The following is a 17520-nucleotide window of genomic DNA, read 5'->3' on the forward strand; positions in this document are numbered from 1 at the left end:
AGAGAGAGAGAGAGAGAGAGAGAGAGACAGAGACAGAGACAGAGACAGAGAGACAGAGACAGAGACAGACAGAGAATCCTTCTCAAAGAGCACCATTCCCTAATGACTAAAAATGTAAATATATGAGCCTATGGGGGCCATTCTTATTCAAACCGCTAGAGTGAGCAACAAGAACTCCTGTACACTGCTAGTGGGAAGATAAATGATCCCACCTGCAGTGGAGACCAGTATGGAGGTTTCTCAAAAAAGCTAGAAATGGATCAACCATGTGACCTAGTTATATCACTCCTACGTATTTGTCCAAAGGACCCCAAGCCATCACGTCACAGAGACACTCGCTCATCAATGTTTACAATAGGCTCACAATATCAAGCTATGTAAACAAGCTAGGTGTGCAACAGGGGAATGCACAGTTCTGCACACAGGGGTATGCTCTCTAGCCATCCAGAAGAATGGAGCTATGCCAATGTTTGCAGCTGACGAACATCATATTAAGCGAATCAAGCTTACTAAGCAAATAATATCCCTGCGAATGCCCAAAGGGGAAGGGGAATGGGCAAGAAAAGGCAGTGTAGTGGCAACAGGGCTGGCAGAGGGCTTGTCTGGCGAGCAGGGGAACATGGGCTCAGTCCCTGATACTGCCTAACTTGGGCATGGTGATGAGCAGCTGTAATGGCCGTACACAGGATGCCGAGGAAGGCTTCTCCTGGTTACTTTGGCTGTGTGGGAGAACTCATCCGCTTCAGTGGAGTTCACTGCAGGTCAGGGCAGTCTTTCATGACGCCGCTCTGTGAGGTTCTGTTTTGCTGGCTTGTGAAGACAGTTTGGATTTTGTTTGTTTGTCGTTTTGTTTTTCCTTGTTGATGTTTTTTCCCTTCTATATCTCACCTCAGTTTGCTGAGCCTCCTTTGGTACTAGTGATGAAATGAACTTGAGCTTAGTGATATCTCCAAAGTTGTAGATAAAATGCAGGAATTTGGAGGAGAATGTAGGAAGTTTGATCTAACTCTGGGTAAGATGCCTAAAGCAGCAAAGACAGTTTCAATGTATATAAGACACGGGCTGCTTAATAGTTGACTTTATAGTTCTTCTAGCTACAAAGCTTCTAATCAGATGAGCTCTGATTATTGTCACCCTCTTTGTGCATTGATCTAGATATTTACTTATCCTGTGTGTCTGTCTTAGTGCCACATTGAAACTGTTCCCTTCTCACCCTCCAACGTGTGCAATCCAGGGATGGAATTCTGGTTGAATTCCATCCAGGGTTGGTAGCAAGCCCCTTCACCCATGGGGCCATCTTACCACCCTTGTAGAAATCTTTTACACTTTCAGAATTATTTTCAATAAGTAACATAAAATAAAGAAATATGTTTAAACCTGAAGTGTTTTAGTTTGCAAGTTTAGGTGCGACTTAAGGTCATTTATAAAATCTTGAAAAGACATTCTTTAAACTGACCACCAGAGGTTAAACATGGTACCTTTTGGAGTTAAATGCTATTGGTTTGGATTTGAGTTCTTTGGGAATCACATCAACACTCTATACCATTCTTTGTGACATGGGTCTTGAGACACAGTTAGTGTACCATACATGCTTTTGCTCAACTTTCTCAGATATTTAAAGGGTGTCCTTGTCACCCAAACAATTAAAACTGGTAGATTTTTCCAAACCTACTGTATGTATTGTTCTTGATGACAGTGTCTCCTTGAATTACTAGGAATTTTCTAGAAGCTTGGAGAGTGCTTATTTTGCTGGTGCTGGTACCCCAATACCTCATACAGTGCTTGGAACACTTAAGTGTTTGAGTGGAGACTGTGTTTGAATTTGTCATTGAGGGGGTTATTTTCTGTACAGTTCAAAAGCGGGTACATTGAATCTGTTGGTTTAAGAGACCACACAAATCACTACTTCCTTTACATTATTTGAAGGGTACAACCAAAATCATGTTTGAAAGTAGAAAAGAGTAAGTGAATGGCATTTTCCTTAAAGTAAGAAAAAGCCCATTTAGATAAACTCTAAGGAATATTGACATTTTAAGCTAATATTTTAAGATTGGCAGGCTTAAAATAGGTAAAGGCATTTCTCTGTTACCATTAAATATGACTTCCACGTTGCCTGCTCTTTCCACTCACAGGCCAACTTAAAACTAGAGTATTTTTAACATTTGTATCTGAATTTTCCATATTTTTTTTATTTCTTTGTCCAAAATTTCTACTGGGAAAAATTCCCAGATCATTTGTTAGCTACCTCATGGTCTCTCCTCAGTTGTATAGACAACATTTGGGGTCAATCAAGAGCCAAGTAGGCCATGGGGGTGCCCTGCAACCCTACATATCTGCAGGTGCTAACTCTTTACCACGTTGTCTGCAATAGCTACCAGCCATTATTGAACATGGCCTCACTGTGAGATCTAATGCAAATGCGATGACCCGTTAGTTTCAAAGTGCACTTTCAAAGACAGCCAACACTGTCTCATGGGAAGTGACATTCTGTAATTACCTCCTCCTATCAAAAGAAAAACAATTCCCAGAAATTAATGAATATAGCAAGAGTCTACTTCATATCTTAATTCTATCTTAATTGCAAAAGTGGATCAATTAAAAATAAAAAGACTTTATGGTTTTGCCTCCCAGCTCTCTGGTTTTCAGCTCAATGTATACAAGCATATGATGAAAGGGCGCTTACCTTCTGAGATGAGATAGACCAACTCAATCAGCAGTGCCCCTGCGAAACAGGCAGATCCATGGAACAGTGTCAAAAAAGCCATGGAAGCTCCTCTCAAGGTGCTGGGGATGACTCTGTGAGTTACCATGGAGACTGGGAGAACAAGAGGCCAGCATTTAGGACTTCACATACATCCCTTTTATAAACCATGTTCCAATGACTACGGGTCATGCATCAAATTGACCAATAAGCAAAATCCCCGGGTTGAACTTTTTTAAGGTTAGTGCACAGTCAGGTTCTGATGTAATTCACAGACAATGCCAGAGAATAAAACAGGAGAGGATGAAGCCATGGAACCACCAGGATTGCTTGGTAGTTGAGAGCTGTTATGTCATTGCCAAATTTCAGCCATATTTGAATGCTCTGAGTCATTTGTATCAAGGTACTCCTCGTTCTGCGTATCACCTCTGACATGCAATCTCTGCCTGGGATTCCATGGCCTACAGAAAACTTGAATTTACTGTAGCATATTTGCACAAGGGTTCTGGAGTTAAGTAAGAGTGCTCTAAGACCTTGATGTATTGGCCCCGTGAACATATACACGTTGATTAATCAGCATCGTCCTCTTTGAAATGGGAATATTCCCATTACTCATATACAGGGAGATGTGGTGGCACCTGATGGGCTACCTATAAAGTGATGAGTTTAATGCTGATTGGCATGTATTAAGTAAGCCTAATTACCTTCATTTTCCCTTTTAATATTTTTATTAATTGTATGAGGATTTCATATAATACATAATTCCTTCCAGATACACACCACTTACTTACCCACCTACTCCTCCAACTTCATATTTTCCTTTTTTGTCTTTTAGTGACTTGTGGATTTCAAGTTTGTGTTCTTCACACACTCCTGCATTTAGTGCCATCCATTGGAACATGGCTGACCCACCGAAAAACACACCTTTAAAGAAGGCTGATTCTCCATTTCCCAGAAGCCATCCTGCTAGGGGTGGGGACTTAGACCCATGCATTCCTTCCCATTTCATGCTAGAATGTTGACATATTCGATCATGAGCAGGTTTTGTGCCGGCTGCCACAGCTGCTGTGAGCTCACGGGAGCAGTGCTCCTGTCGCATCTAGAAGACTCTTCCTCTCTGGCCCGCCTCAACTTCCGGCTCTTACAGTCTTTCCACCCCCTCCTCAGCAGTGGTCCCGGAGCCTTGGGAAGAATGTGAAGTAGATGCTCCCTCTGTGGCAGAGCGCTCGCTCCACTGGTTGCTGCTGTTCTCTGCACTTTGACCAGTTGTGAGCTTTTGTGTTAAGGTTAAGATTATCTTTTAAATATATAAACATATTTATGAAGATCATAAGCAATATTTATCCTTCTGTGCAAGGCACTGTAGAAAACCACTTATATACATTGCCCATGTCCTGGTTAGCCTACATTGTCAGTATACCACAGGCTAAAGTCACCTGAGAGGAGGGGCCGCAACTAAGGAATCACCTAAACCAGATTGGCCAGTAAGGGATACTTGATTATTTTTTGTACTTTCCCTAGAAAAGCTCTGTATTTGTCCAGCACAGCACCCCACACCCCCAATGATGTTATCATTGATTAAAGTGTGTCGGTGGGCACAGGGGCCACGGCATTCGGGCAGAGCTCAGAGGACAACTTTCTGGGCTGAGTTCGTTCCTCTTCACTTTAGCTCCCAGAGAAGAATGAACTCAGGCTTGACAGGCATGTTCACCTGCAGAGACACCTTCCAGCTCTTGTCCAGCCCTTCAGATGAACTTACTTATAGACAATGCACACCAGTGCTCTTTTCCACAATTGTACAACATTTCTGGTTTATTTTCTATGTGTCTCCCACTTGCCTTTATTTCTTCATCCAATAAACATTTAGGGAAGTCCCTGCCTATGCTCCAAGAAAGCAACTGGAAGGTGGGCATGAGATGGGAAGAGGTGTCTCTTCCTTTTCTGATTTAAGCTCCAGAAGGGGGACTAGCAGAATGTGCAGCATTACCCAGACCCTCACCTGAGCAAACCTTGGCTGGGGATGAAGACAGTGTAGGTAAATAACATACTGCCAAGAAGGGCAGCTAATATTGGTGGCCACGCTCTCCAGATGTTCTATACAGCACAAGTCACCAACAGGATCCTGAGGCCAAGCCTTCTATTACTTTCAGGAAGGTTTGCGTGTGTGTATGAAGCTCTGGGAAGAGTTGATTTCAGTTGCCATGGATTTGTCTTCTGACTCGTGCTCACCATCAGTACTGGAAGACGAATCCTGGAAGGATAAGTGGGCTGATTCCTTTCCCTGGGAAGAAGCAGGACGCAGGAGACCATGATTACTCTGCTACTTAATTATTAATCCGGTGCTTTTCTCTTGCTAGAGCTTCTGGTGCGGTATATAATTCATGAATGCACTTTGCCAGCTCTCTGCCTGCTGGTTAATCTTTCTTTGGTGTCGTTTTAGTCATTTTTTTGAAAGCCTCCAGTTCCCTTTTATAGGACTTAGCTTCCCAAGCCTTCAGATCTCCAAATCTCCAGTGCCTCATCACCCGTTCTCATCCTGTTCAACTTTAGTGTTCATCAACTTACGCTTTCAGGCTCCAAGATGCTTCTTGTAGCCCGTGATGGTGCTGATGCTATCAACAAGTCAGCCTCTACTCTAAAATAACCACTATGCTAGGGAGACGCAGTAAACAAAATATTCAAAGTGTGTATAGAAACTGGTATTTTTTTTTTTTTTTTTTTGCCAACGAGAGCTAAAAACGTGCCTCCAGAGAGCAGCAGGCTATGGTTTGCGATAAACTTGCAGCGCCTGTGGGCTCCGTAGCATATGGAGACATAACCACCTTCCTGAGGCACCTGCTACTGGGAAGTCATTGCCGGAAGTCTTCATTTTTCACTCCAGTTTTTCTGGAGCAGTTGAAAATGTGTTAGTTGTGTTTGATGAGAAGCAGTTTAGAACATATGAAAGACCACAATCCCCGAAAGGGAGCTTACGCCATCAGACCTGTAGAGCATCAGTCTGTCCTTATCCCTGAAGACTTCACCCCAGAATCTCATATCACAGTATCCTAGACTTCTCTTGAATGTTGTCAGCTGTCAATCGTGTTCATTATCCTCTAAATTGACGGACTCTTTTCCCCCTCACAGTCTCCAGTACCACTTGTGTTAGCCCTTGGCCACCTTACGATAATATAGACCATCCTTTGATTCATCCAAATCTTGGTTTCTTTGCCCATTTCCCACTGATGTCTTCCATGAACTATTAATGTCCAATTCATTTACATCATAGTCACCATTTAGGGACCGGAGAGCTGCAGTGGCAAAGTGTCCAGGCCGGCGGCACCCACGTACACCAAGTTGTATTAAAACATGAGGTATCCTTCATGACACATTGGCTATGGCTTGGTGTGTACCACAATAAATAGTTGAACAACTAACAGAGAGACTGAACTGCAAACTCTTATCTACTGGTCACTTTACATGGTCAAGGTTCCCTGACCATGGCCTGGCTGTGGCTGCGCTCTAATCTCCTCTGGGCGCCTCCCATCTTTTTTCTTTCCTGCCTTCGTTCAGGTCCTCAACAATGAAAAAGCTGTAAGTTCCACAATTAAGCTGTCTCGATAGGTTTTTGTCTTGACTTCTTTCGTGCTTCCGTTGTTGGTGGTGACTGGAAAGTTTCTAGGCAGATGAGTCAGCAGGAGAAGATACTGTTACCATTAAAACCCACCCGGTTTGAAAGTTTTCATTTTTGTTGGGCTGGCTATGAATTTCTGTCATGGAATCATTCATTGCCTTCTTGGATTTTATCTATTTTCAAGGACTTGTTTCTAGAGACAACATTGGGCTGACCACAGATGCCAATGTGGCTGTGTTGGTATTGTGTATTCTTGGCTGGACTGCACCACGGTATTCCCCTCACAAAACCTACTAAATGGTTCACATGGAGTAAATAAATGAAATGTTCTTACAGAATGGAAAAGAACTGTGAATATGTTCATGACTACGATTAGACAAATTCCATTAATTCATTTAAATTTCGAGTTAATTGCTCTGGTATCATATATGTGCATATTGTGTGTGTGTATATATATATATGTTGTGTGTGTGTGTATATATATATATATATATATATATATATATATATATATATATATTAAATATATACATAGAGAACTTTGGAATAACACAGAGTATAGTAGACTTATCAAAGATTTTAGGCAAAAATGAAATTATTAGAATTTAATTTAGGATAGTTATGCATAAAATTGTGGGGAAACAGGTGATGTTGGGTATATGAAGATAGCTACAGGGACTGGAGAGATGGCCCAGTGGTTAAGAGCATTGGTAGTTCTCTAGAGGACCCAGGTTTGATTCCTGTACCATATGGTGGCTCACAGCTATTTGTAACCCTGGTTCTAGGGGATCAGATGCCCTCTTCTGGCACCCAAAGGCACTGCATGCACAGTGCATATATATAAGCAAACATACATGAAAATCATAATACATATATTTTCTTTAGTTAAAACATGTGAAAATATTTTCAGTAAAGTGTAATGCGATTGACTTGCGTGTAGCTATAACTCTGTGAGGAGCCATGAGGAAGATGAGCTTCTCAGGTCATGTTGGTCAGTGTGCAGACACACAAACACACATATGCCTACATTGCCGGAAGTTCTCGAAATATTGTGGTACAGTATAAAGCAGCTAGTCTAATCAATGTAAACAATTGAGATAATCTAGATACTTCTGATATTTAATAAACATAATTTGAACACGTCTTATGATAGACTGGTGATTACACTTAATCTAGGGTAATTTAATTTGAAGACATCGAGTTATTAGGTAAATTACATCAAATTCTCATCTCATTTGCATGTTTATATACTCTCAAAGTCCATGAACCACTTCTGGGTGGGCACATTTGTGAGTGTGCCTGAGTTAGAGGGAGGGAGGGAGGGATTGTGGAGGGTGAATTTTCACAAAGCAGGCTATAGTTCATGGTCTTCCAGGTTCATTTCTGTCTACTTCTGTCTGACCAAAGGGTCTTGGCTTTAATTGGGTTAGCAAGTCCCTTTTCCTATACCCAAACAGAATTAACAGTAGGCTATAGATAGAAGAACAAAGGCCATTGAGACATTGTTTTAAGTGAGGGTGAGGACAGCTTTCTTTGGCATCTTTGGGGATGCAGGCCAGGGGAAGTGCTCCCCTCGAAGCATTCACTGATAGAGATACTCACCAGCTGGGTTTACCAGGACTTCAGACACTCCAAGCAGCACATACTGTGGAACCAGATAGGCACAGGCCATGGAGGAAACAGAGAAAAGTTTGCCTGGAGGAGACTGCTCCGGGGCAAGTTTTCTGTATATTTCTAGGAAGCCGGCCATTGCCACAGAGGAGGCTGCACAAATGTTACCTGCAACTGCAGGAAAAAAAAAAACAAAAGGAAAAGAGAGCTTAGACACACACTGACGCACACTAACGCACTTTAACCCATGCTTAACACACACCCGCTAGACACAACCGTTCCTTACACCTCAACCTCCTGGGTGCTTCTTGAACTGAAGGGTTGTGGTGACTCCGTTTTGCTCAATCCACTCCTTCCTGGGCCTTATGCTTGCTGCTTAAGCTTATTGTCATTTTCCGGAGCTATAAGGCCCAGGAATCATGCTCACTTTGTAGGGAAGTTGTGGGATTTACATAAACGATTGTCCGGTTAACATTATAAAGACTCCTGGTCACAAATAGTGAAGATTTCAGTTGACACTGCAATATATTTTAACATTAAATCCACACATAAAATTCTAGTTAAAAGTAACTTCCCATTATTTATTATGAAACAAGGTTTCGTACTGAAGCCCAGGCTGGTCAAATTTGTCGAAACTCTGGCCTCAGAATCCAGGAATGCAGAACCATAGATCAGTTTCAAAGGATGTTTCTCTCATTTCACCTAATAGGCAACTGAAGGCTGGAAACTGCTAATGAAAAAGGTAAAGAAGAGGTAGGCAGATGGCTTAGCATTGGCCATGAACAGGACAGCCCCAGGTTTGAGTCCCCAGGGTCCCACGAAAAGCAGAACATATGTAAGTGTGTCCCCAGCATTTGAAGTAACAGACAGACAGACAGACAGACAGACAGATGCTGTGAGCTCATTGGCTGTCCAGCCTAGCCAACAGGACTCAACAGACTTCAGCCAACAAGCTTCCGATCAGAGAGATCCAGCTTCATTTCAGTTTTCTTCACAGCTGAATAATATTCCATGTCGTATATGTACCACATTCTCCTTACCCATCCAGGACTTGAAGGGCATGCAGGAAGTTTCCATTTCCTGGATATGGTGAACAGGAGACAGATGCACAGAGCTGAAATAGTATGTCTACAGCAGGGTCCAGAGCCCTTTGGGTGTAGGCCAAGGTGTGACCTAGCATATGGTCACATGGGCAATCGATCTTTAACTGTTTGAGGATTCTTCATACCTAATACCATAGTGTGTGCACCAATGGCAGTAATTGTTTCCCTTTTCCTTCAAACATACTAGTATCTGTTGTTTTTGTTTTGTTTTATTGTATTGTATTGTATTGTATTGTATTGTATTGTATTGTATTGTATTGTATTGTATGGAAAGTCAGTTTTCTTCACTCCTGTGGCCATGGAGAAGCAATTAATGCACCAGTAGATGGACCCACAATTTATACAAGCATCACTAAGTGGGATCTGTGTTTCAACAGAAAAACACATGAAGTTGAGACTGAAAAGTTGTGATCTTGTTTAGAGGAAGAATTGAAGGGGAAGAAAACAGGAAGTTGATTGGATAAATATTCATTGTGTACATGTATGAAATTCTTCAGCAATGCAACAAATGAGATAGAGATTGACAGACTATACCACATGACACATACCTGTGGCCTCCACATGTGAATGCATGGGTATGTACTCCACCTCACACAGATGTACAAACTCCATAACACATACATACTGTACACATATATGCCACATGCATACATATGCTCACCTCACAGTACACATACACACCACATAATTACATATACAAATCATACAATACATATACATATTATACACATACATATAATACAAGATACATACATATACATGCTATACACATACCTACCACATATGTCTCAAAGTTTCGTTTTTACCATGAAGGATAGGTGAGAACTCACATTCCTGTTCTTCCTCTGATGAGGGACTGGAGATAACTCCATATTTACATAAGGTGACCTTGGACTTGGGGTGGAAGGATGAGAATGAAAATTAGGATTCTGGACAGCAAGCCCCTCCATCACTCATGCCTTACTCTGAGCATTAGGGGTTTTCTGAACATAAGACATAGAATGAGTTTTCTCTCCATAGTGGAATACACCATCCACTCTCCATCCCGTCTTTTTGAGGGGTGAAGATTCCCACAATTCAATGAAATTTGATAAGTCTCATCTGTGTATATATACACTTTATCCACAGCACTGTGTGCCAGTAGTTTTACTACATTCAGTCATAAATTCTAAAAGATTAGGTCAAAAACCAGAAGGTAAAGGAGGAATTAAAGGAACAAAACTCAACCATTAGCCAGGCAAATGACCAACTAACCAAGAAACCAACCAACCAACTAGTCAACCAGTTTCCTAAGCAAATAGCCAACTAACAAATCCATCAACTGACCAACCAACCAAGCAGACAAAAATCTCAAGATTATAGACATTTGAAGAAAGAGTCTTGTGATACAAACTAAATTGTTTTAGGAATGTTCAACATCTGGTCATCAGGAATTCAAAAATTAAATATGGAAAAGTGGAAGGATGAGTTTTTGTTGTTTTGTTTTAAAGTAGACACAAGCCAGTTATTTTTCAGAAAGTGGTAGACCTGGGAATAGTCAACCCTAAACAAGGCATCTCCATCAGCCCCCTAGCCCCAAGGGATCTGGAAATTCTGTGAGAAATGAGACAGAAAGGATGTATGGGCCAGAGGAATGGGGGACACCAGGGAAACAAAGCCTTTGACATCAACGTGATCAAAGCCCCTATGATCTCATAGAGACGGAGGCGACATGCACAAGCCCTACATGCGTCTGCACAGGGTATATATGTTATGGCTTCTAGGTTAGTGTTTTTATGATATTCCTGAGTATGTGAATGAGGAGATCTTTGATTTTTTTTTGTGTGCCTTCTCTTTGGCTCTTTTCTTTCTGTTTGTTTATCTTGTCCAGTTCTGGTGTGATGGATTTTATCATATTATATTTTATTTTGTTTTATTTTACTACCGTTCCTTAGAAGCCTGGTATTCTTTTTTATTTCTAATGAGATCCAGAAAGGGAATGGATCCAGATGGAACGGAAGATGGAGAGGGCTTGGAAGGTGTAGGGGAAGATCATAATCAAGATATATTATGTGAGAGAAAAACCATATTTTTAATAAAAGAATAAAGAAGTGATAATAGACTTTTTATGTTTTCCATTGAGTTTGCCTGGATCAACCACACAATGGTTGAAATGTGCTTTACCAAGATGCAATAATATGTCCTTTTAAGACATCTTAGAAATAAATGTAGACCTGATTTCTCATTGTAACTTGCATTTTGAAGACATTGCCCAGCGGTAGAACATAAGCTTAGTATATATGTGGCCCTCTTTCAGACACATCTCAGAGAGGTACTTGTTGGGGATTAGTTCTACTGTTATTTGTGTTAATTTGGCTCCTGACATCACATGGAACCCACAAGTCTGCACTGAGGGTCCCTGTCTCCATTTGGCTCTGATCCAGAAATAGAGTTGCCAGAGGCCAATGGCTGGGCAGGGAACAGAGGCAGGACTTTTAGGACTCCCAGGGCAAGAAAAGCAGGAGAGAGGGAAGAAGGATTCCACCATGACAAGGGCATAAGAGATGGACCACTGAGGGAAATTGTAGGAGGAAGAGATGGCTGAAATGTAGGTGCAAAGGGAAAAGTGACTCTAGCAGGGTCCAGGGCAGCAAGGCTTAAATATAGATACAGTAATGTAATCAACCAGAGATATTGAAGGGGAGAGTGTGTTAGCCATGGGGAGGTTTGGAAGCACCCAGCCATTGCACTGCTTCGGGCATATTAAAAATAAGCTGACTCGAGAATCGAGAATCCAGAGCTCTTGGTCGGGTGCAGAGGAGGCGAACGCACCTGCTGGGAGCATAGAGCGGTTTTAATGACACCTCTACAGGAACTTGTTCTAGAATTTGACTTCTAGGAGTATCTTCTGGGATACCTTTCATGTTCTGTAATCAAGACAAAAATCACATACACTAGGACACTAGGTACTGAGTATCACTTGGTCTGTACCCCCCCCCCCCCNCCGCCGCCCAGACCTCAGCTCATCTCGGAGGGTCAGCAGGGTTGTTATTCCTTGGGTGGGAGACTACCACTTGTTCTGTCAAAAGGTTTATAATTTCCCTGAGAAAGTTTGTAGTGTGTCTGCCAGTTTGTTAGACCGGATCTGCGGTTTGGGTTTTCTGTAATGGCCAATAATAAACGCGCACTTCCTGCAAGCCAAAAGGCAAAATTGAGAAAACTCAAGCATGTGTGTTACAAGCGGGGGAAAAAAATATTTTTACAACCTTTTAATGAATCACATTCAAAATAACAATCTGTGAGGAACTTGTGTAGCTTCACTCAGCTGGGGCTCAAAGTTAACATTTCTTATGATCAAATAACTTCAAATGTTCATGTGTGCAAGTATCTCTCAGCTTCCATGTTTAAAGGCAGATGTGGGACCAGATGTGGCCCAGAGCTGCAGCGAGTTGCTTGCTTGGCAGTTAGTGTTTGCCGTTTTTGGGTTTTTATTTTTGGCTTGATAACAAATGAAGGGTTTTCATCAGGACACGCCTACTGCTACACAGACCTGCACGGAATTTTAGAAAGCTGTCCTGGACCCTCCTCTGCTCTTGGCTGCCTGTACGGTTGGTGTCCCTGAGAGTTTGTTAGCTATGGAGGCCTGCAGGCACACACCTAGCAACAGAAGCAGAACTGCACTAAAACCATACCCTCAAATGGTGCTTGTCTGCCTTGAACCCTGAGGTGCTCCTCATTAGCATAGACCAATACCCGATTGATCTGGCGCAATCCAACCAAGGGTCCCGTTCCAGACAAATTTGGGCAAAAGACACATATAACTCAATATAATATAATGTTCTGAATGGTTGACTTTGCTGAAGCAAAACGCCAGTGATAAGATCATTTATAGAGTGGGGATTTATTTTCTCAGTTTTACAGGTTAGGAAGTCTGCCATCAGGGATCAGCAAGCTCACGTGCTTAGTGTGGGCTCCTGTTTGGTCCAAGGTGGTGCCTCAAATGTTAATTATATCCTCTGAAGAGGATGGATACTGTAATGTCACAGAGTATAAGTCAGAGGGCAAAAGGGACAAAGTTCTTCCATTGGGTCCTTTTATTTTATTTTATTTTATTTTATTTAGTATTTTCTTTATTTACATTTCAAACGTTATCCCCTTTCTTGGTTCCCCGCCCCTGAAACTCCCCATCCCCTCCCCCTCCCTCTGCTTCTATGAGGGTGTTCACCCGCCTACTACAACCTCCCTGCCCTCAAATTCCCTTACACTGGGGCATCAAACCTTCACAGGACCAAGGGTCTCTCCTCCCATTGATGCCCGAAAAGTCCATCCTCTGCTACATATGCAGCTAGAGCCATGGGCCCCTCCATGTGTACTCTTTGGTTGGTAGTTTAGTCCCTGGGAGCTCTGGGGGGGGGGGTCTGGCTGGTTGATGTTCTTATAGGGTTGCAAACCCCTTCAGTCCTTCAGTCCTTTCTCTAATCCCTCTGTGGGGACTCCACTGGGTCCTTTTTTAAGGGCATGAATTCCGTCTATGCCCCAGTTACTGCTCACCATCCAAACATCTGTCCCATTGGCAATTAAATGTCAATGTGACTTGCAGCGAGGATGATCCCATTTGAACTATAACACACACTGCTTAGATGATCTGGGACCCAGCTGATTGTCCATGAAGGATCTAAAAGCCTGTGTTTGCTGCTTCAACCCCAGGCCAGTGAAAAAATGACTTTAAAAATTCAAAGTTTGATTCCGATCTGAGTTTATTCTACTCTACTGAATTTTTTTTTTTTTTAAACTTGGGCAAGATCACAACATGGCCAGAGCACAGTGCCATTGATCAGAATGCACACACTTTATAGTTCCTGTAGATCTATATTTACAAGATTGAGCACATGGTTCCAGAGGAGATATCAGATAATATATATTTTAATATTGGCTGTGTGACTGTGGATAAACCTATAAGCATATGAAAGTTCTCATAATTTATGTTATTATCTTACCAGGTGACACTTTCAGAATTAGGGCACAATGAAATAAAAGAAAGTTGGAATTCATTCCAGAACGAATCTTTCATTTAATGTCATATATTGAAGCAAAAATCTAATAATAAATAATGGACATATTAATATTTTTAAGGTATTGGTTAAACTTATCCACTAGGAAGACTGTGGACTGCCCGAGGGTAGTCTAACGTGTGTGTCTGCTGTTACGTGCTCTTCCGTAGCTGTAAAATTCTCTTGGAAGGTTAGCACATTTTCTGAGCAGATCCTTCACTTAGCAGGTTTGCACCTAAGGTTGACTTAGAATATGAACTTGGCAATGACTTCATTATCCTGTGCTTGCTGTCTTTGGGGAAGAGACGTCCTACTATGAAAATGGTGTGTGTTGGGACTAGAGAGATTGCTCAGCTTTGCCGGGCTCCTGGATCTTACAGATGATCAGGGTTTGACTCTCAGCACCCGCATGGCGGCACACAACCATCCGTTCCAGGGCATCTGATGTCCTCTTCTGGCCTCCAAGTGTGTTGTTGCATGCACACGATATACAAAATTAAACTCACAGACCTTGGCCTGTGCTTTTAAGCTTTGATTGGCTTTACTCTCTTATGCTTCTGTGTTTGCGTGGCGCCGCCCTCCGCTGTGTGGTTTCTCTGTGTGGTGCCGCCCTCCACTGCATGGTTTCTCCTTAGACCACTGATCTCATTCCAGGAGTTGGGCCTCAGTCTCTTTGAATTTTTGAATGTTGAGCAGACCATTTATTTAACAATATCAGGCCCCAGCTTGCTCTCTATGAAGCATCAACTATATCACTTCAGATGGTCCTTGTACTTCACTCCACACTTAATGCTGATTTTATGTTAGCATTAAGACCTGAGGGTATTAAAATGCCTTTGTTAAACAAATGAACAACTAAGAAGACAATTAACCACTGCAAAGAGACTCCTTTACTTGCTGGCATAGTTCATTCTATTATATATTTTGCAGCGAGCATATAGTATTTTCCTTGCAAAAAATTATCAGTTTGAAAACTTCATGGAAAACAGTAATCCCAATCAGGCATAGCCTCTTTTGCCTCTATTCTCAGTGGTCATGATTGAGGCAGGAGGACTGTCATAAGTCACAAGTTCAAGGACATCTCGGACTATAATAGCTTGTACTTGTTTAAAAGTGGAAGAGAGAAAGGAGGGGAAAAAGCAATCTTGTCAGAGCTAACCCTACTTCAGTTAAAGTGCCTGGAGCCAGGACTTTGGTTTTAGGTTGACCATACTTCCCTTTCCAACCCAACAGGACATCATGAGACAGCCACTTATAAGATGTACTGGAAGGTACTTCTGATGCATAAAGGGACCAACACTTTGCTGAAAGTATTACAACCAACTTTCACTACAGTCAGAATTTTCAGGTTATTTTAAAGTAGATCTTACTTTAGCATTTGAATATATTTTGTCTGACTACATTTTAACTTAAACGGTGGCTCAACTTCAAGAGAATTCCATGGTCAGGCTTTGTGTGGGACTTGTCAGTAATCCTAATTGGGCTCATTTAAATCAGATTAATACTAGGATGGGTCAGCACTCGCTACTGAATGGCTCAGGTTACAGAAGCAGAATCTATGTAATCGGTGAAAGGGAAAGAAGTACTCATAGTGTGACCAACTTTGCATCGTGAAAGTCTGAGTCAGAAGTATCGCTAGGTATGACAGGCGATATTACCAGCTTTAGAATTTTGGTAAATCAAGGTTGATTTTTAAATAGATGCATCTATGCATATATAATATTAGGGAATATAACCTAGAAATACTATAAGCATATCAAGGCTTTGTCTGGCATAGCTCTGGAAGGTGTAGAGGTGTTTTATTTCTTGTTTGTTTGCCTGTTTGTTTTTCTGCTGCTGTTATTTGTCTTGATGGTGTCTCATGTGTCCCTAAGTTGGCCTCAAACTCACTCTGTAGCTGAAGATGACCTTGAACTATGTATTTTCCTTACACCCTTTGAGTGCTAGGGCCGTCGGCAGGCATAACCACACCTGGCTCATAAAAACAGGGGCTTTGTGTATGCTAGACAAGGTCTCTACCAACTGAGCCACATCCCCAACTCCAAGAAATATTTTAAATGACTGACATTCTTTGTGATTTTATTCCATGATGAATTCAACAGTTTATATCATAAATTAGAAGTCCCTCTCATTGCAATGTTTGTATGCTAGATAATGCAAATGATTTATTAAATTTCAAGTTTGCCCAGTTAGGTGAGACCTCCCCATCTCTCAGGCGTCCGGGCTCTGATTCTGCCTCTTAGACACTGTCATTGTCTTCGCCACCCACTTGGACTGAATATGACAGTTCCTGAAGCAGCTTGATATTGTCAGGAGTGGGACACTGTAAGAAACAGCTACCTACTATTGCAGCGAGAGGAGCTGTTGGATAATGTTCACTGTCAACTCTACATTTGGAATCTTATTGGAACCAGATCTCTGGGCATGCCTGAGAGGGACATCCTAGAGCCAGTCTATTCTAGTTCCATTATGTTGCTGTGAAAAACAACATCCCAAAGCAACTGGGCGGAGGGAAGGGTTCACACGGCTGACAAGCCACGTCACAGGTTTTCACTGTGGGAGGTTGGAACCTGAAGCAGAAACCATGGGGACATGGTGCTTGCTGATTCAGCCTAAGGATTTTTCTGCCCACAGTTGACTACATCTTCCTGCATCAATCAGTAGTCAAGGCAATACTCCTTATAGACATGCCAGAAGTCAGATACGACCAGGCAATTGCTCAACCGATCCTTCTCTTGTATGGTTCAAGCTGTGCCACGATGGTAGTTGGAGCTAACTAGGGCGCACCCCTCCACCGTGGGCTGGAGCCCCAGGCTGAGTAAGAAGAAAGTAAGCTGAGCGCCAGCATCTCTCCTCCCTGCTTCTGTGTGATGCAGAATGACCTGATGCTGCACTCTCCTGTCACTGAACCGTCTTCCTTCCAGTGGTCTGCATTCCCTCCAGATGTAAGCCTAAATAATCCCTTCTTCCTATGAACTGCTTTGGTCAGATATTTTGTCACACTCTCAAGGAACTTCACTAGTAGAGGGACATTTAAACTACTTTCCTCTGCTAATTGAAAACAATAGTGAAGATTCCAAATTAATGCAGATAATTTAATATCTATAATGTGACAGCCATATATAGCTGAATAATGGAATAATATTAATAATTCTAATGACGACAACAACAACAACAACAAGAACAACAATAATAATAATGGTATAATAACCACCAAATTAAAACACCTGAATTCAGATGACACTATTGTAATGAGCTTTGAAATATTAAATTATGGTTTATTATACATCTAAATGTATTATATACATGATGATACCCATGATCAAACTAGGAATTCATAAATACATGCCCATTCATAATTTATATACCTGTATACTTCACTCAAATACATGCCCATTCATAATTTATATACCTATATACTTCACTCATATATTTGGGCATTTGAGTTCAAAGGGGAAGGAA

General features: G+C 41.8%; 1 protein-coding gene across 1 annotated transcript in view; it reads right to left on the minus strand.

Moving 5' to 3' along the window:
* The window catches only part of Slc15a5 (solute carrier family 15 member 5), a 76312-nt gene that overhangs the window by 24861 nt on the left and 33931 nt on the right, over positions 1–17520 (minus strand). The window contains exons 6-7 of the mRNA XM_021191540.1: positions 7917–8099; positions 2684–2815 (exon numbers count right to left, since the gene is read on the minus strand). Of these exons, the coding sequence (XP_021047199.1) occupies positions 2684–2815; positions 7917–8099 (315 nt within the window). The remainder of the gene's footprint in view (positions 1–2683; positions 2816–7916; positions 8100–17520) is intronic.

Source organism: Mus pahari, chromosome 2 (genome assembly GCF_900095145.1).
Source record: "Mus pahari chromosome 2, PAHARI_EIJ_v1.1, whole genome shotgun sequence".
Classification (NCBI taxonomy): Eukaryota; Metazoa; Chordata; class Mammalia; order Rodentia; family Muridae; genus Mus; species Mus pahari.